We start from the raw sequence: 20,044 nt of genomic DNA, 5'->3' as shown, positions 1-20,044 counted from the left end.
ACAACAAAAACACTAATGGCATCAGCTAACAATGTTGTCTTTTCAAAATGGGTGAACGCTTAGAGCTACATACAGTGTAGTTGAGTAGGCTATATGTGGCTAACCTAGTGCACAGCCTTTAAAAAAGGAGGGATCTGTTCTGCTCTGATTTAGCCTAATGAGATATTGATTACTTATTTATTCAACATGCCATGATAAATCAATGCTGCAGCAATTAAACTTAGATTAAACTGTCTCTCTAACTATATATTACATTCATTTTCAACATCTTCATTCAAAACTGGAAGCAACAACTGTTTTTGTTTTTTTTTTGGGGGGGGGGGGGGTGTACAGTTACAGAGAGCTGACAGAATTTAGTCTTGTCTAAATTCTAATTTGATTTAGTAGATTTAACTCATAGTTAACAATTACTCGGAATTAATCGCACATTTTTATCTATTCTAAATGTCCCTAGATTTCTTTTTGTCCAATTATTTTTTCTCATTTTAATGTTCTTATCAACATGGAAAAGTGGATCGGCTTGCTTTGTGCTTTTGTCGCCTGGCTTTGACAGGGGGCGGAGAATTGGCATCAGCTGTGTGCTTGGCCATCAAGTGGTATCTCAGACTGGACGTGCTGCGATGTTAGCTCAGTTCACAACGACAAAACACACTCACAATCACTTTGGTCTTGTCAATGGAACCATTTGGCAACTTTTTAAAAGTAAACTTTCCATTCAGAATCTTATTGGCATCCATTTCGGCGTCTCGCGTTCGCCATCCACTCAAAATGTAACGTTAGCCTACTACTCTTTGGCCGGCTCGCAAGCCCAAACAAGTGTGTGCGGCGTGCCTGTTGTTTTGTTTCCGGTCTAGCTATATCCGGTGTGGTGTTGTAGTTTTTCTAACGTTACTAGCTGTTGCAACAGCATGTGAAAAAAACTATAAAGTTTGCTATGCCAAAAAGAACGTTAATCTCGCGATAAAAAAATTGACGCCGTTAAAATGGGTTTGCGTTAACGCCGTTAATAAACTGACAGCACTAGAAAAAACATTTACATTTGTTTGCATTCCTACATCCCTGCGTCACATGCAGTGCAATGTAACTGAGTGAACTCAAGTAAAGCATTTAAAATGTGTGCATGGATGTGTGTATGCATGCAGTCATATGCTAGGTTGTGTTGTGTGTATGCACATGTTCGGCCTGCATCTTACATTAATGGTAATTTAATAAGATTCAAGTACAGGAATTAAAATGTATTAGTGTATCCATGCATGATGTGTGTGTGTCTGTGAGCATACTGACCACTGAGCATAATGCTAGATTAATTCTAATTTAGGAGCCTCTAAAGCTTTCACTGCCTCTCACCATGTGCACAAGTATGCGCTCTCCCGTGGGATGGATGGCCAGGGCCTCGTCATACAGGTTTTTGGCTTCGTCCAGTTGGCCCCTGAGCTCAGCCAGGTGGCCCCGCTGCAGCAGCACTGAGTACGAGTTTGGGAAGAGCGCGCTGGCCTCGGCTATGCAGAACTGGGCCTCCTTTAGCCGACCATCCGCCATGAACAACTCCCCTGAAGGAGGAGATGGAGAAAGAGGAGGGAGGAAGAATGGTACGAATGGTGAGAGGGAGGAGGGGATGGGAGGTAAGGAGAAAAAGGTGATAAAAGATAGAAGGAAAAGAAAGGGGAGGTACAGGAGGGAGAAAGGAATAGACAGTGATGCAGGGAGGATGGAGCAAAGGGAACAAGGATGATAAGGGGCAGAGAGCAAAGAAAGGAAGTTAAAGGAAGGAAAATAAAAATAAAATGAGAGATGAAGGACAGATGAAGAAAGTATAACAGGGAGAGAGAGAAAGGAGAGAAATGTATTAATCGGCAACGTGAGAATAACAAGATGACTTAACTGTGAGTTCAGCAGAATTATGTTAAAATGTAAACTGTGCAGCGCTCAAATAATAACACAAAACACTATACTTGGATGAACCCCTCCAACCCACACGCACGCACACCAGCACGCACGCACACGCACACGCACACACACACACAGACAGTGTGAAAGAGAGAGTGGAGTGGGAGCAATGAAGTGCCTGGGAAGTCATGAAAGTCTTGCCTAAATATGGCCATCGCATACTAAGGCTGCCTGCCTCCTTTCTTTGCTGCTGCTGGGAAGATGAGGACAAACCCCAGACACACACACACAAAATCACGCCTACAAGCACGTCATTGTCCAATAAGACTTGTACACAGAGCTGACCAAAGGACCCGCCCCTGGGACTGGAGAAGACCAATATCTGGATGGGATGCTGACACAGGGAGATGTCAATCATTCACATGAGTGGACGCTGGGACAACCCCCAGAGAAACCCTGAGAAAGAAACTCTTCAGCTCTAAACACTGACAGCACTGTGTGTGTGTGTGTTACAGAGAGAGAGATTGAACTGTGTGCAAATATATTGTACACACGCCGTCTGCTCCTGAGCGCTGTGTGAAGCCATGTGTGTGTTTGCTAGCTGATGTTTTGTTTGTTTACCTGTGTCTCATAGATGCACAGATGGGAAATACTTAGTGCATGCATGCTAGCTCTGCAAGATGAAAAAGAGTCATTTCCCAGCCGCGGGGTTCCTTTTCATAGCTGCACTTCGGGGAAAAAAGGATTCAGTGAATGCTCTCTGGTTATGTAAGGCCTTTTTCCTGCTCCTCACCTGAGCTCTCAGAAAAAATATTTATTTTATCAGTGCATGCATGTATACAGTCCATTTATATGTTTGCAGGTATGTGCGTGTGTGTGTTTGTGTGTGTGTTTGTAAGGTTATATATCCATTTTAAAGAGCCCTGTGTGTGTTTTTTTCCACTGTGAGCCGATGAGGATGTGAGATTGAGAGAGGAAGTGACCGATGAAAAGAGGAATGCTGGGACACACCCTTGGTCTCACACACACAAACACACAGACACAAACACACACACACACACACACACACACACACACACACACACATATTTGAGTTGTGAGTTGAGAAATCAGCAACGAGCAGATTCTATTTTGCCTGTTCTCAGCAGAGGAATAGCAGAGGTCAAAGGTTGGACATAGAAAATAACCTTCGGATTACAGTAAGCCACAGGGGACGTGACCCCACGGCCCATCCACCCATCCCATCCTGTACTGTAGTACACTGGTATGCACTGGTTGCATCACTGCCTTCACTCGGTTGCTGTACTGTATGGATTCCTGTTCCCGTTCTCATGCCTCATCCACTACAGCTGAGTGGATGGAGTGCTGTTTGTGTGGAGCATCTCTGTACTCCTCTCCCTTCACTTCCTGCTAATGATCTTGTAAACTTCAGCAAGCAGACTGAGGCTGAAGGGGTGGAAGTAATAGCAGTATGCATCACTGCCATTCTGCCCTTAATAGAACAGTGGCCACATGTATGCAGGAACAGCACACACTCCTACATAAGGTATGCAGTCTTTAACAAGACTGAAATAGTTCTACCCACTAAATTGTTTTAAAAATGTCCATGTATATGGCTATTTGTAAAGGCAGAAAATGGCTGCAGTAATCACGTTAAATTATGTTGTTTTACACAGTAACAAGCTTACAAACATATAATCTCCGGCGGAAATTGTATTGTCATATATCTACATCCCTCATGTCATTACACAGGGTTTTCCAGCCTATAGGTGACCCAAAGTGAATTTCTGTGATTGCAGTGATCAAAACCTGAAAAAAATGTGTGCTCATGTTGTATCAAGTGAATAAACAATATCTCACTCCCCAGAGGGATTGAAATTCAACTGAGCTTGTAAGCAGGTTAGTAAGCTGCGTTAAGACAGTCAGGCTGCACAGCTTAACAGCAGCATCTGCACAGCACATTCAGTGTGTGGAGAAGATTCTTATTCAAAAGCTATCAGATATTCTAATTTGTATTCTAGTTTGATCTGGATTTGATTAATGAGGTTGTTCCTAACATGGAGGGTCGAGGTTTCCATCCCTACTGAAGCAATAGAGATTGCCAGACCAAATTGCAGATGCGAGTTAGTCTGGAACCTCTCAGTTCATTTTTGATTTCCGGGGGGCGTTACAAACAGCCGTAGACAAAAATGCCTCTGGATGCAATTGGATAGACCTACAACCAATCAGACCCATGAAACATGTGATGTGTAAACAGACAAAATTGTATTTTGCATAATGCGTCATCGTATCAAACCCCAGAATTGATCCATGAGGTACACCACGTTTCCTCTTTAGTTGACGAGATGAAGTCACAGCTTTACTATTTGTCAAATAGGAAGAAAAGCAATCAAGACCAGTATGAACTAACTAACTAAAATGTCAATCCGGCACATGGACCCCAAAATTGGATTGTTTTAAGCATTTGGGGATGGCAATGTCTGCCTGTCAGTCAATCAATCTGTCCACTACTTTAGCCAAGACTGACACCTATGACATCTTGGTTACACATTCACAGTCCCCCCTGAGTATTCTTCTAGCGCCATCACTTGGTCAATGTTTTCATTTATCGAGTCCAATATCTCTGCAGCGACTTTTTCGGCATTCATGGTTCCCAGAAGATATATCCTAATGACTTTGGAAATGCCCTTACTTTTCCTCTAGAGCCACCATGAGGTTGACATTTGTGGTTTTAAGAGAACTGTTCTGACTATTGAACTAATTGTCATGATTACTTTGTTGATCCCCTGAGTTTTCACTAAGCGCCATCATCAGTTCAAAATGAAAAAAAAATTCAATACTTTGGTTTCTGAGCAAATACCTGCAAGTCATTCCATCAGCCTCAGCTGCACTTGTTTGCATGCTATCACGCTAAACTAATATGGATCAACATGGTTAACATTATAGCTGCTAAAAATGGTCATGTTAACATTTTAACTGTGAGCATGTTAGCATGCGGACATTAGCATTCAGCTCAAAGCGTCACTGCGTCCTAACTAGTATGCCTGTGGACTCTTAGTCTTGGAGAACTGGAAAGCTTTGATTGCCTTAAATCAATACCTTGTCCATTTTTCACTTGCCAATAGGATTATTATTCATAAAGCTTAATAACAATGGGAAACACAAACCCATGGAATCGGATCACTGTCGATCACCAGTTTACAAACAAATTTGTCTTCATGGTCAACTTTTTGGCAATTGGCTGACTTGCACTACCCTGGAAATCCAGAGTTCTCGCGAGATCACAATTTGAATTAGCTTAGCGAGTCACTCTGGCATTCATTAATGATGCTCATTACCTATGCCCTTGTAGCCGAGCTGCACCAATCACATCGGTGTTTCTGATATAGGCGGGCCAGAGGCGAGCTAAACAGATAACGTCAAAGTCATTAGTATACATTGCAAGATGGCTACGGATGAACACCAGTTGTTTGAAACGGGTTTGGCTGTTACAATGAACGAGTTAGACTTGGCTATTTATCTAAAAGAGGAACAGAAGACGGCGCTTGAATCGTTCCTTTGCAAGAAGGACGTTTTTGCTGTTTTGCCGACCCGATACGGCAAGAGTTTAATCCCAGTTAGCTCCGCTGGTAGCTAAGCGTATGGGGCTTAGCGAAAACCCACTGGTGGTGGTGGTCTCACCGTTGATTGGTCGTAGTGTTATCCAATTGCGTGCAGTGATATTTTCAAATGCATGCTTGGTGCCGCCCCTCGAGTTGGGCCATTTTCATTTCTCATTACCAGACCCTTAATCTTTTGGATTTGGGTCTGGATTTCCAGGCTAGACATGCACCCAAACAAGAGTATAAAAGAGGTCCCCTGTTAAGGGACGGAACATGAAAATGAAATTTTCCAAGCAGTTTCAACCCCAAAGTTTGTTAAATTGTAAACGTATGTGCTGTTGTCATACCAGCCTGCAGCCAAATGCGCTCCAGGGTGGCCCAGATGTAGGTGGGTCCTTGGCGACGGGAGGAGCTGAGGTCCGACACCTCAGAGAGTGCCGCTTCCAGACGAGACACTGCAACTGACGAAGGGCTCTGTGAACCTGTGAAGGGAAGGAAAGGGATAAGAAATACCAACAGTTAGGGCTGAAAATGATCGTACCTTTTTAAGCGACAGTAACCCTGGTTGGCAAAGTGACTACACTTTAACACAATTACCACTTTAATAGGTTACAGATACTGAATGACAAACACATGGAAAAGGAAATATCCCAAATACGTACATTCATGGTCAATTAAAACCCCTTCAAATATGACAGAAGAGAGCCATTCTGAGAAAAACAATCATTCATTCTCTGTTAATATCCAGAACATCAATAGATTTCCTGTGACTGAATGGCAAGTGAACAGAACCCCTGAGCCCGCTGGAAACACAGGTGTGGAGGTGACTCACATCATTGATATTTAATGTTTCAGGGAAACATAGTTTTAATCCACAATAGGTCAAATGCCGGGGGGATGTGATCTGACCTACACATTTGCCTTTCTCATTGGTATTTATACCAGATAAACAATGTTTAATTTAAAATAATCAATTCAGCATGTTGCAATCCAAATATGTACAGTGGCAGTCTCCTATTAGAAAAACTTTAAAGGTGCTCTAAGCGATGTTGGGTGACGGCACTTCTTGTTGACGTTCGAAGTCTTTTCAAACAAAACAAGGCTAGCTCGCCCCTCCCTCCTCCTCATCCCGTCCCCACTCCGTCCCTTCCGTGCTTCCGCGCACTAACCCCCTCACCCCCAAATCCTTCTTGTCAGTTATTGGCTGGAACGCTGGTTTGTTATGTTTGGTGGTGCAGGTTGGCACAGTTTGTTTTTGTTGGCGTTTGTGGATCCTGGGCTGTCTACGGAGACCGCATTTTTTTTTTACAGTGTGTTCAGGGACAGGCAGATAGTGAGGAGATGTTTGCTGTATGTGACAAAAAATGTTGAAAACGCGTGACATCACTTAGAGCACCTTTAACCAGTGAGAGAGCAGACCTGTGGAGGCCTCCTGGAAGTCAGGCAGGGTGAGGTGGATGGATGGTTTCCTGGCTCCAGAGCTGACCTCTGCCCTCTCAGCCATCGGTATACTGCTGTTGTCATCTGTCTCACTGCAACACACATGTACACAGTACAGTACAGACATAATGAACAAACACACTCACAAGCACATACTGTATATGCACTGCATATACAGTGGTGTGAAAAAAGTGTTTGCCCCCTTCCTCATTTCCTGTTCCTTTGCATGTTTGTCACACTTAAGTGTTTGAACATCAAACCAATTTAAACAAAAGTCAAGGACAACACAAGTAAACACAAAATGCAATTTGTAAATGAAGGTGTTTATTATTAAAGGAGAAAAAAAATCCAAACCATCATGGCCCTGTGTGAAAAAAGTGATTGCCCCCCCCTTGTTAAAACATACTATAACTGTGGTTGTCCACACCTGAGTTCAATTTCTCTAGCCACACCCAGGCCTGATTATTGCCACACCTGTTCACAATCAAGGCATCACTTAAATAGGAGCTGCTTGACACAGTAAGGTCCACCAGAAGATCCTTAAAAGCTACACATCATGCCGAGACCCAAAGAAATTCAGGAACAATTGAGAAAGAAAGTAATTGAGATCTATCAGTCTGGAAAGGGTTATAAAGCCATTTCCAAAGCTTTGGGAATCCAGCGAACCACAGTGAGAGCCATTATCCACAAATGGCGAAGACATGGAACAGTGGTGAACCTTCCCAGGAGTGGCCGGCCGCCCAAAATTACCCCCAAGAGCGCAGCGACGACTCATCAAGAGGTCACAAAAGACCCCACAACAACGTCCAAGAACTGCAGGCCTCACTTGCCTCAGTTAAGGTCAGCGTTCATGCCTCCACCATCAGGAAAAAGACTGGGCAAAAATGGCCTGCATGGCAGAGTTCCAAGGAGAAAACCACTGCTGAGCAAAAAGAACATCAAAGCTTGTCTCAATTTCTCCAGAACACATCTTGATGATCCCCAAGACTTTTGGGACAACATTCTGTGGACCGATGAGACAAAAGTGGAACTCTTTGGAAGGTGTGTGTCCAAGTATATCTGGCGTAGAAGGAACACTGCATTTCATAAAAAGAACATTATACCAACTGTAAAATATGGTGGTGGTAGTGTGATGGTCTGGGGCTGTTTTGCTGCTTCAGGACCTGGAAGACTTGCCGTGATAAAAGGAACTATGAATTCTGCTGTCTACCAAGAGATCCTGAAGGAGAATGTCCGACCATCTGTTCGTGTACTCAAGCTGAAACGAACTTGGGTTCTGCAGCAGGACAATGATCCTAAACACACCAGCAAGTCCACCACCGAATGGCTTAAGAAAACTAAATGAAGACTTTGGAGTGGCCTAGCCAAAGTCCTGACCTGAATCCTATTGAGATGTTGTGGTATGACCTTAAAAAGGCCGTTCATGCTCGAAAACCCTCTAATGTAACTGAATTAGGACAATTCTGCAAAGATGAGTGGGCCAAAATTCCTCCAGGACGCTGTAAAAGCCTCATTGCACGTTATCGCAAACGCTGGCTGCAGTTGTTGCTGCTAAGGGTGGCCCAACCAGTTATTAGGTTTAGGGGCAATCACTTTTTCACACAGGGCCATGATGGTTTGGATTTTTTTTTCACCTTTAATAATTAACACCTTCATTTACAAATTGCATTTTGTGTTTACTTGTGTTGTCCTTGACTATTGTTTAAATTGGTTTGATGTTCCCAAACACTTAAGTGTGACAAACATGCAAAGGAACAGGAAATGAGGAAGGGGGCAAACACTTTTTTCACACCACTGTACTAAAGGTTCTGTAAATACTTCACATCAAACAATTCTTGGAAGTTATTAACATGTGTGGAGGTTTACTTACTGAGATTTATACAACAATGGCCATATCATTTGAGAAAATGTTATATCCCCAAAGCCCCCAAGCCATCAAGTTCTGCTTCTGTACTGTGACTGAGTTTAAAGAGGAACTCCACATTAAAGAGGCTGTACTCGATATACAAAAAAAGAAAAAAGAAAATCACTGCTTTCTGTTATGCTGTAATAGATGGACAGCAAAACTACTTGGTGTATATTGTAGGTGTTATCTGCAAGCCTTCTGTTTTAGGAAACCCTATATTATTATGATGAAAGAGAACTTTACTGCATATATCTAAGATGAGTCAAATGTCAGATCACAGATAGAATCATGGCAATGATATATCAGAAATGCATTAGTGCATGAATACACACACACACACACACACACACACACACACACACACACACACACACACACTCAATACTACAGTAGCAAAAGATTCGCCCTCCCAGCTTCACCATGCATAGCAGTAAAGAGCGCTTGAGCAGTGAGGTATCACACCACATTTACAGTATACAGTACATGATAAGCAAAGTAGCACAAACACACATCTTGCATACACACACTCACCTGGAGCGGCTGACATCATAGCGGTTCAGCCAGTGTTGCAGCATCTCTTCACAGGTTTGCAGGGCTGTGGCTGGGCCAAACAGGGCCTCTTCAAGCTTCACCTTTGTGAACAGCAGACTGGACCAGAAAAAAAAACAACACACACACACACACACACACACACACACACACACACACACATTACTCCTCTTAGTCTACAGTAATCTTATGCTGCTTTTTCATGTTTTATTCCCACACCACATACTTGTGTACCCTTATTATACATTAAAGTGGACCAAAAACAGTATTTTCTGTTTTTGTACCCGTACAGATATCAAACTGTAAACTGAGTAGCCTGGAATAATGAATGTTTATGTGGGCCCAAACCCACTCTAACCTGTTCTTATTATCACTGATCACATTCACTACTGTATGAACACACAACATGATATTCAATTGTACTGTATGACTTTAGGCTTTCAATACTTGCCTACTACTGAAAAAAGCATCTAACCTACAAACTGCTCTGTGGAAAGCACTGGGAACTGCCAAGCAGCTGACAGTTGCTGATTTGGTTATAAAAATAAAGAAGCATATACATATTCGTACATGAACACTTATGTCCATGCGTAAGGGTTTGAGCTTCTGAAGTATACCATCTCACTGATGCATGAGGACTGAGGCACACGTGCATCGATACAAACAGAGAGGTGGTGAAGATAGTCATCAACAACAAGCTCTAAGCGTGTGTGTGTGTGTGTGTGTGTGTGTGTGTGTGTGTTTCTGTGTGTTGAGAGGTTGATGAGTCGGGGCTATAGACTGATTCCGCTCGGCCCTTTTAGTTGAAGACAACTGGTTAAGTGATACGGGAGTCTCTGATGTGAGCGTGTGTGTGTGTGTGTGTGTGTGTGTAGTAATTGCCAGAAGGCGCTCTCAGAGGATACAGTCTGTCATGGGCATCACTCATCCATGAGAAAGAGATAGAGAGTGAGAGTGTCAGAGAGACGCCTGCCTGGCTAGCTGTCCACTGCCTCCCTGTTGTTGAAGGCGCCTCCAGTTCCAAGGGAGGTACAGGGAAGGAGAAAGGGAAGTTTGAAAAAATGGATGAAGGGATGGAGGGAGGATGAGGATCAATAGCAGAGCGATTGCGTCAGCGGAGAAAACTCTCGGTGGAATGCGCTTCGTTACCGACTCACGGTCCGGTGGATGATTGGGGGAAGGGTGTGTGTATGTGTGTTTGCGGAGGGATGTTGGAAAAGAAGAAAAAGGAAAGTGTACTCTATGTGTGTGTGGGAGGAAAGGGGGTTGGATTTTCTGACGTGAGGATGACAAGTGCTGCTGAGGGACGGTGTGTTAAGGATACGCCTGCCAGTAGGGGTCCACTAGAGTGTGTGATTGTGTGTGTCTCTAGGCTACCCATTACCAGTGTGGCAAAGCATTTAGAAGAGTTGTGATGGTATAAACCCATCCTAGTGTTAAAATGTGACAAGGTGTATGTGTGTGGGTGTATTTCATGCCTACAAAGAACTAACGTCTCTTACTGTCAATATTAAAAAATCACCTAAACTGAGTTTACTGTGAAGTCTTATATGAAAGCTGGTATTCAAATAATAGAGTCTCCAAAAATACATGTCTGTTTAACACAAATACTGGTCTCATTGACAAATCAGTTCCAATAGCATCATCTTTGCCATTTGTTCTGTGTTACACAAAAGGTACCGTCAATGAAACTCAGCACTTCCTGCTGATTTGTCTTTGATACAACGTAGAAGGTGCAAGCTTGTGTACGTAAACATTTCAGTGGAGAAGTTAACTACGACTTCCAAGGTGCATTTCGGCAAGAAATATCCATTCACTGAGCGGCGCAAACGATGGGAGGAGGCTAAAGATTACGCTGTTGAGAAAACCTGTTTAGTTATTGCTTAAATCAGTTCACTTTTATTAATTAATTTAATTATTTTCGGGTCAACTGTTGTTGAATTTAGCAACTACGGCGCTAGGTCTGAACTGGATTCTTCTCCATGGCAATAAAAGCTCATGGTTATTGTAGTATTTAGAGTCGTCCACCATGCCAAAATGACATATGATTTCTTTAAAGCAAAGTAATGGAATAACTCAAACATCGAGCATGAACCCATATGATCGTTACATTATGCGGGAGAATCCAGTGTTTCTATGTTAAGCAACATTGAGGATATTGTTGAAAGAAAAAAACTGAAATGGGAATACAGAATGGAGAAAAAACACTTCCGGAACCAGATGCCAAGTAGGGGTGTTGAAAAGAATCCTTGCATCGATGCATCGCGATGCGGACCTAGACGATTCTGCATCGATGCAGTGACAATCGATTATTGCCTACTGATGTTACTTGTTGATTTTCCGGTCGTTGCTTTTTGTGTTTGTGTTGTCTGCTGTGTTCAAACGTCTGCTACATTCAGGGAGTGTCTTTTTTAAAAGAAGATGCAATAAAAAGGGGAGTTCACATATATCTGACTTACTCTCACACTATCTTGAATTTGTTGATGAAAACCATGTGTAGCAATATATGATAAATTTGAGGAGACGACGCATCGTGATAACGAATCGTTGACAGGATAATCGTAATTGAATTGAATCGTGAGACCAGTGAAGATTCACAGCCCTAATGCCAAGTGTAATAGAGGACAAATGGAGGAAGACTTAAGTTTGCATTAACAGTAAAAAGTATTGTCAGGTAGCAAATCAGAAAACGGGGTAGGTTGAACTAAAATGTATTGTAATAAGATATACTTATACAACTGGAAGAATTATGAATAAAGCTGTATCTCTAATTTAAGGCAGTTGCAACTAAAGCCCTATTCTCACTGCAAGTTAGGCCACTGTTTGAGAATGTACACCTTTGCAATTAAATCCCATTTTAAACCATTTTGAGTCTTTATAAAATGGTTTCACTGTGTACATACATTATAGTAAGTAATATCAAACTGATCTAAGTCCTCCAGGTATAGAGTGTTTTCCACCTTGTTATTCACCACTCGATCACCGCCAGTGTTTCCCTTGCATCTCCACAAAAGACAGATTTCATTAAGATTACAGCACTCAGAACTACACATCAGATATCAAAAGATGTAATTTCCAGGCTCCTGGGAATCAGCTTGTTGTGTGCAGAGCGTAGTGTTTGAGGAAGGATGGCAGCGAGCAGTGAAGCTCAGTGTAAACGCTCAGTGGTGGCCAGCTAAGAGCAGTGAGTGCCAGCGTAAACTCCATATAAAAATAGCTAATAATGTTCGCTTGAAAAAGTGCTACAGCTACAGTACTACTCATTCTGCACTCCCACAGATCAGTGTGTGTATTCTCTCCAGGCACATGGCTGCTTGCAGACAAACAAGTGCACGCACACATTATGCTCAAGTACATTTATATATATATATATAAAAAAGTACTATATTACAGTATATACAGTGCATGCATAGAGATTATCACACACAAGCGTGTGCAGACATGCTTGCTTTGTGTAGCAGGGCATAAACCAGGCATGCATGTGCATGCTAATACACACACTCATACAGATGCACACACATGCACAAGCACACACACACTTGCTCATGCTGCAACATCCCATTAGATGAATGCAGAATCAAAGGCTGGGATTAAACATTCTCTTGTACAAACTGCGAGAACACGCTCTCTCTCTCTCTCTCTCTCTCTCACACACACACACTAACAACGCTTCCCCTCTCTCCCTCTCTTGCCTCAGCTCTCTCAATCTGTAGAAGAATCCCATTGCACATTAAAATGCATGCCTGTTTACTGGGTGATTAAAATAAAAATAAAAAAGGGAGAAACGGAGACAGAGAGATAAAAAAAAGATGAGAGGCAAGGAGAGAAAGAGAGGGTGAGAAAGAAAGAGTTGGAGAAGGACAGAGAGAGAGAGAGAGAGAGAGAGAGAGAAAGACAGGAGCCGGGGAAAGAGGTTGTGGGAGAAAAGGAGGAAGGAGAAATTCAGTGTGCTACAGTGAGCTGTGGTGCAGAGACGCAGTGGCTAACAAGAATCACACACATGCACGCACACACATGCACGCACACACAAACAGACACACACACACACACACAAACATGTATGTGCCAGATTTCGATCTTGCACACACGTACACCCACAACCCCCCAATCTAACAACACACAAGTGTACACACACACACACACACACACACACACACACACACACACACACACACACGACTGTCGCGGCATGCCCAGCACCATGCATGATACAAGCTTTGATCTCTGATGCTCGCTCACACATTCAAAGCAAATTATATTCAGTGAGCTTGTTACTGAGAGAAAACACCTCTCTCTTTCGCTCTCTCTCTCTCTCTAACTCCATCGTTCTCTATGTCTCAGTCTCTCATTCTCTGTCTCTGAGGTCTGCAACTCAGCTTCAGCCCAACAGATCCTGAGGGCATTGATATATTCTGGCCGAGTTTGGATTCATTTTCATGTGCATACTGGATATATCTCACTTGGAACATTCTTCTCTGTTTGCATGTAAGCAAACACTCACAGGTGTCTTTTGCAGACCATCAAGTAGCTGTTTTATGTTATACTTTTGTTCAAACTTTCCTCCTATCAGGAAGTTGGATCAACTAACTAACTAGCTAACAATGTTGAGTGTGTGTTCTTTAGAGTATAAAGAATAATTAAAGAATAAATAATTGTCAGTTTTTACTGTTCTTTGAGAAAATAGTCAGCTGGCAAAGATTTGAGTAACTAACTATTGTTCAGTATTGTTCTAGTGATCTTCTTAATAAAAGCTGCATTAATCGCTAATGGCTAATGTGTTGACAGACATTTTCCTGTTGACACAAATAGCAGACCCAAAGCAACATAGGCACTAATTAGAGTTGTGCCTCTATCTATCTTGAGCCTGCCTCTCACCTAATGAATGATACATCAATTATGTACTCCTCTTGGTGCTCTGTTTTGGTCTCCACCAACTCCTGAAGGAAATATCTGTCTCGTAAGGTGCTAAATGCTCCACTGTGTTTACCAGCTAGGCGCTAACTTTGTCTGTTTGACGTTTCATGCTGGGCATGTAGTGTAAAATGGGTTTGTTCCAGTCTGCTGTTGCCGAAAACAAGGTTGATGAAAGCCTCGAGAGTGATAGAAATGTAAGTAAAACACTAAAACAATGAGCTGAAAGATTTATTTGTCATTGCCAATTATAATTATGTGTGGGTTTCACATTACACATTTAATCCATTGTTAATATAAAACTATTGATTAGAGCAGCCTTGAGTGCTGGGAACCACATTGTTATGATCGACTTCAGGGTAACAAATCTCAGTGAGGAGAGATGTTGGCTAACTAATGCTTGATGAGAACTGTAACATTACCCTAGTTAGGTTTCCATATTATAAATTAAAGGTCCCATGGCATGAACATTTCACTTTATGAGGTGTTTTAACATTAATATGAGTTCCCCCAGCCTGCCTATGGTCCCCCAGTGGCTAGAAATGGCGACAGGTGTAAACCGAGCCCTGGGTATCCTGCTCTGCCTTTGAGAAAATGAAAGCTCAGATGGGTAGATCTGGAATCTGCTCCTTATGAGGTCATAAGGGGCAAGGTTACCTCCCCTTTCTCTGAGAATTTGGCCCACCCATGAGAAAGAGAGAAACATCAAGCAAAGTGGCAGTTGGTCAAGCCCCCCCCCCCCCCACCCTCTCTCCTCCTCAATAGCATTTAAAGCTACAGACAGAAATGGCACGTCCTAAGTAAAGCTCATTGTGGGACTGGCTCTAGTGGCTATAATTCTGCACCAAGGCTGAATTTCTGGGAAAGACCGAAAGGGGGAGGAGAGGGGACCACTAAGGCCTAGATAAAATCATCCAAAAAGCAGCATGTCATAGGACCTTTAAACAATATCACGTTTCCAGTAATATTACTTAATTATTATAGACAGATTGGTATAGCATCAGGCTACGCTGTGTGTTTCTTACACTGCTACACTCAAACCAGCACTCCTACTTTTTGAGAGAGACAGATAGAGGGATGAAAAAGTGTGTTAGCTGTCGGTCCCAGGCCACTTGGGCCCAAATGAATTGGGCCAGGTCAGGCTAGGGCTAACATTTCAGATGGGTGTAGAACACTACTGTCTGTCTCTTTTTAGCTTTTAGTTGGCTCAGTTAAAATATGCTTTACTGGCATGACAGACCAATAAAAGTATTATTAGAAACATAGATCAATAAATATCAGCGGTTATAATACAGTAAATAGACATTCAGTAAGAATTAATTTGAAATCAGCCGTTCCATTCAGTAAACTACCGGTTTATACATTTGTATCTCCCTATCTGTCTTTCTCTCTGAGTCAATGTCTCTCTACCGCTCCATAACAACAGTTTGGGAACAACAACTGATGCTGTCTGCGCTACCCATATGACCTCATGGTTACCGGGGCGATGGGGATTCCTGGCGCAGAAAGCTATGTGATTGGCTGTGCCTGGAAAGAGCTCTTAAATGGGTCAAAGCAGTCAAGTGTCTCTATGGAGGAGGTGTTTGTGTGTCTATGTGTTTGCATCTAGACAGAGAGAACATATTTCATCCTCAAATTGTACATTGCTGATCAGTAAAGCTTGTGTAATTATAAAGCCATCGTCTTTTGAACATCCACCCACTCTGTCTCTGTGTTGTCTTCTTCCTGTCAGGATCTTACATTCTTCCTTCCCTTCGTTGTTTCATCAATTTTCTTGTTTTTCTGCATTTCCTCTCCCTTCCTCTGCCTCCTGATGTATGGCTGTACCCATCTGTTTGTACTGGGACCGTGGAGGCCAACACTGACCCCAAATGGCTGTATTATGAAATGCTTTACCGGGCTTTGAAATGGAGAGAAAACACATCAGAAAGATGATGCAACATGCTTCCATATCGTGGTTAGTGTGAAATAATTGGCCTGGATAGTTAATGTTATCCACGTTCCAGCTTCCTCCACAGCTAATGAATGTTTTAATGTGTTTGTTCAGGATGACAGACTGGAATCCTTCCTGTACTGTAAGCTAATGTGAAAGTGCATAAGTGCAATGCTTTTGGCCTGCTGCTGACCTGTTTTAGCACAATTTCATTTTCATTTTTCATTAGAAATGTTCGTGATATATAACTTTACTTTTCTGAGCTTTTCGGCTGAGACAAGAATCGTTTTTTGGGGGGAAAAAAGTATTTTTTGTTATGAAATTAAATACAAAGATTATAAGATATTACAACAAAATGTTAGTGTAAGTTTGAAAGCCTTTTGTACATTACAAAAAGCAATAAACCATACCTTGTTAGTAACTCTGATACACTTAGATAGAGTTATCTAATAGTATGTGCATTTTAAACATTGGTCATGTTTAACACAAAGATGAAAATGTTGGTGAAATTGTGGACGTATGGTAAGATATGGCAACTCATTAAACCTGCAACATGTCCCAAATCAAATCAGTGAATCCATACCTGCCCCACATTGATTAGAATGTAAATGTCCGAGTCAGAGTGTTTTAACCTGTTTAATGTAATAGACAGGTGGGGGTATGTGTTGGACAAATGAATTCTGTAAGGAAAGGAGCACTAGGGCTCGGGTCAGAGCTGCGGGTAAGGGTGTATGAGAGGCATAGGTACCGCAATGCAGACCTCCACTCTGGCACGTCTAAATAAGGCGTCAAGTGTTTGTGTGTGTGTGTGTGTGTGTGTGTGTGTGCTTGGCCTCCAACACAGTCCAGCTGAGACACCCTATGCCTATGGAGAGGACCAGTGTTGGGACATGGCCTTGCTGCACGACTCACTGGAGCTACTCCACACGCACACGCACGCACATACGCACGCGCACGCACACACACACACACACACACACACACACACACACACACACACACACACACACACACACAAACTACAAAGTCTAGTTACATCTGTACAGCGATGGATTGGTGCCTTATCCTAACAAACACTTCCACCAACATTTATTGTTGCTTGTGTGAGTGGGACGGTATAGTGGGTGTTACTTGAAGTTGCTGGGGTGCTGGCTGAGAGCCAGGCTTAGGGTGTCCAGGGCATGACGGTGGTGTTTCTGGGCGCTCAGCAGCAGAGTCAGCAGGTGGAGGGAGTGTAAGTCGTCCCCACGGAGCGATAAAGCTGCCTGCAGGGGCTCAATGGCTGCTGATACCTGCCAGACACACACACACACACACACACACACACACACACACACACACACACACACACACACACACGCGCGCGCTCAGGTACAATCTGCAATATTTTCTAATGATTCATGTCTGATGTTTATGAACAAAACATATGATAATTTTCCCATTTCCCCCCTTATACCTGGCGCACAAGTGCAAGCTGCAGAGCCAGGTACATAGCGATCTGAGCATCCTGGGGGTCTAATGAATGAGCCCTGTCCAGGAGAGAAAGAAACCCATGATGGTTCACATTGTGTTAGCGAAGATTTTTGCCAGGAGAGCAAACTTTTGGATTGTCAAATGAAACAAAAACCTGGAGATCTACAGCCACACTAGCAGCTCTTTGAGGCTGTTTTATAGGCTCATTGGTGCTTTTAGCTAAATGTCCACAACAACAATGCTAACATGCCCATGCCATACATATTCCATGCCAACATGCCATGTTTACCACATTAGTTTAGCTACAGCAGCATAGCTAAATAAATAAAATGCTACATACATGTATGTACGTATGATATGAGCAAAACTACAATAACTGATAAACAGAGAAACACATGTGATGGAGAATAGTAGAACCAGAACCTACTTGCTCAAAGCTTTTAGTGCTTTTTTGTTTAATTCATTTCGATCAGCTTTCAGAGTGGCTGGAGGGAGGGAGAGAGAGAGAGAGAGAGAGAGAGAGAGAGAGAGAGAGAGAGAGAGAGAGAGAGAGAGAGAGAGAGAGAGCGGACAGAACCAAACGTTTACCCGGCACAGTTTCAGCTTTGCTATATTTCAGCAGCAAAAGCATACTGTATGTCATAACAAAAAGTCAAACTACTGTATGTCCTTAAGGTCTGGATAACTTCAGCTAAGACTTCAGATTGCGATTATGAAACAAATGTTAAAGAGTCAGGATGTGAACCATGGTGGAACCAAGAGGTTAGATGTACAAGAGGTTTTATGGCCTTCCACCTTTGCTTCCGAGAGTCATTAATCGCATACTGATTGTCAGATTCGCGTAACAACATCTGTTGTTTGCAACATTTGAACAAATGAATGATACTGTTGTTTTCCTGTAGAGGATACTCTCAGTATATTTGCCTATTTGTGTCCTTACCATCGGAGGCCTGTAAACTGCAGCAGAGTCCCACGGACAGGTAGGCCCGAGGTAGAAATTCTTCGGCTTCTTCGCCCATAGACACCACACTCTGCGACAGAGCCTCGGCCTCCTCAAACTGGACACACACACACACACACACACACACACACACACACACACACACACACACACACACACACACACACACACACAAACATACACTAAATTAGCCCCTGAAGAATGTTAGTTTTATTGTATATACTTCAATGCTGCTCATGAAACCAATAACCTATAATATATTCAAAACAAATAAATCTCTTCGGAGCATTGTGAGGGTACTGTACTAGAAAGCAGGACCTGCAACATCCTCTCGTTCATGTGTTGCAGAGGAATAACTTTGCAGCCCTGAGACGTAAATGAGGCTGAGGTGCAGCAGGGGAATGGAGTATTGATGGCTGAGCCCGTTGTGAGTTTAGTGTGAGGACAGTCCGAGTAGATTCAAGGACAACGCAGAGTTTTCTGAAGGATATACACACACACACACACACACACACACACACACACACACACACACACACACACACACACACACACACACACACGCTCGCCCACACATGCTGCAGGCAGTGTGCGGCTGAGCCGAGGTGCACTGAGCTGAGTGAAAGTGTGTCACTCGGTGTGAGGTATGGCTGGTGGCGGGCAGCCGGGCAGGTGGGCGTAGAGGGGTAATGCCTTTGACGGCACGCCAGCGCAATAGCAAGCCAACTGCTTTGACACCCTCCCCCTCTTCTTCTTCCTTCCTTCATCCTCCTCCTCTGCTCTCTCTCTGTCTCTTTCTCTGAATCCAGGCCCTTGCGAGTTCAAAGCCTGCACACAATAGCTAGTCATTTAAACACACAGCCCGTCCAAGCACATCTTAGGAGGATTAAGTTTTTTTTCTCTCCCTCGAATGGTGTAAAAGAAGAACGTGTCACTGTTGTCGGGTGAAAACCTCGCATCTGCTAAACTGCTCTTCAGGAATTTACAAAAGAAGCTTTGCTTTCAGATGGCCAGTCGTGCAATTCGTAGTGATGTTATAAGTTTGGAGAGGATTTCATGTTTTTCATCAACATGTATAGGAACTCTCTGAAAACATGAAAAAATATGAAGACATTGTCATGACGTTTTGGTCTGGTCTGTGGGCTAGTGGGCCACACAAAATAAATGTTCCTGGCTAGATAATAGTTCAGACTGTCCAGTGGAGCTGATCGTGGATAATGGTGGCCCATTTATGTAATGCCCCACTGCACTACGGCCATAGAGTCCCATTGTGATTAAGGCTGTAAGCTCCTTAGTGTCTCCGGCCTGCCATGATCTCCAGTCACTGACAGATGTGCTCTCTCCATTCGCTACTGTTAGCTCCTCTTTTCTAATCTCTGACC

The 20,044-nt window shown here is 43.0% G+C and overlaps 1 protein-coding gene across 3 annotated transcripts in view; it reads right to left on the bottom strand.

Annotated features, from left to right (window-relative positions):
• The window catches only part of ttc7a (tetratricopeptide repeat domain 7A), a 60,169-nt gene that overhangs the window by 18,892 nt on the left and 21,233 nt on the right, over window positions 1–20,044 (bottom strand). For 2 of the 3 annotated variants that reach the window (XM_078272726.1, XM_078272728.1), the window contains 8 exons: window positions 18,642–18,759; window positions 18,129–18,186; window positions 17,685–17,757; window positions 17,360–17,520; window positions 9,367–9,483; window positions 6,909–7,021; window positions 5,837–5,971; window positions 1,348–1,550 (listed from right to left, as the gene is read on the bottom strand). In XM_078272726.1, coding sequence (XP_078128852.1) covers window positions 1,348–1,550; window positions 5,837–5,971; window positions 6,909–7,021; window positions 9,367–9,483; window positions 17,360–17,520; window positions 17,685–17,757; window positions 18,129–18,186; window positions 18,642–18,759 — 978 coding nt within the window. Of the gene's footprint in view, window positions 1–1,347; window positions 1,551–5,836; window positions 5,972–6,885; window positions 7,022–9,366; window positions 9,484–17,359; window positions 17,521–17,684; window positions 17,758–18,128; window positions 18,187–18,641; window positions 18,760–20,044 lie in introns of those variants that run through there. The other variant, XM_078272727.1, reaches the window with a different exon arrangement.

Source organism: Sander vitreus, chromosome 17 (assembly GCF_031162955.1).
Source record: "Sander vitreus isolate 19-12246 chromosome 17, sanVit1, whole genome shotgun sequence".
NCBI classification, from domain to species: domain Eukaryota; kingdom Metazoa; phylum Chordata; class Actinopteri; order Perciformes; family Percidae; genus Sander; species Sander vitreus.
The sequence above is the reverse complement of the archived record's forward strand: the minus strand, read 5'-3'. Positions and strand labels throughout refer to the sequence as shown.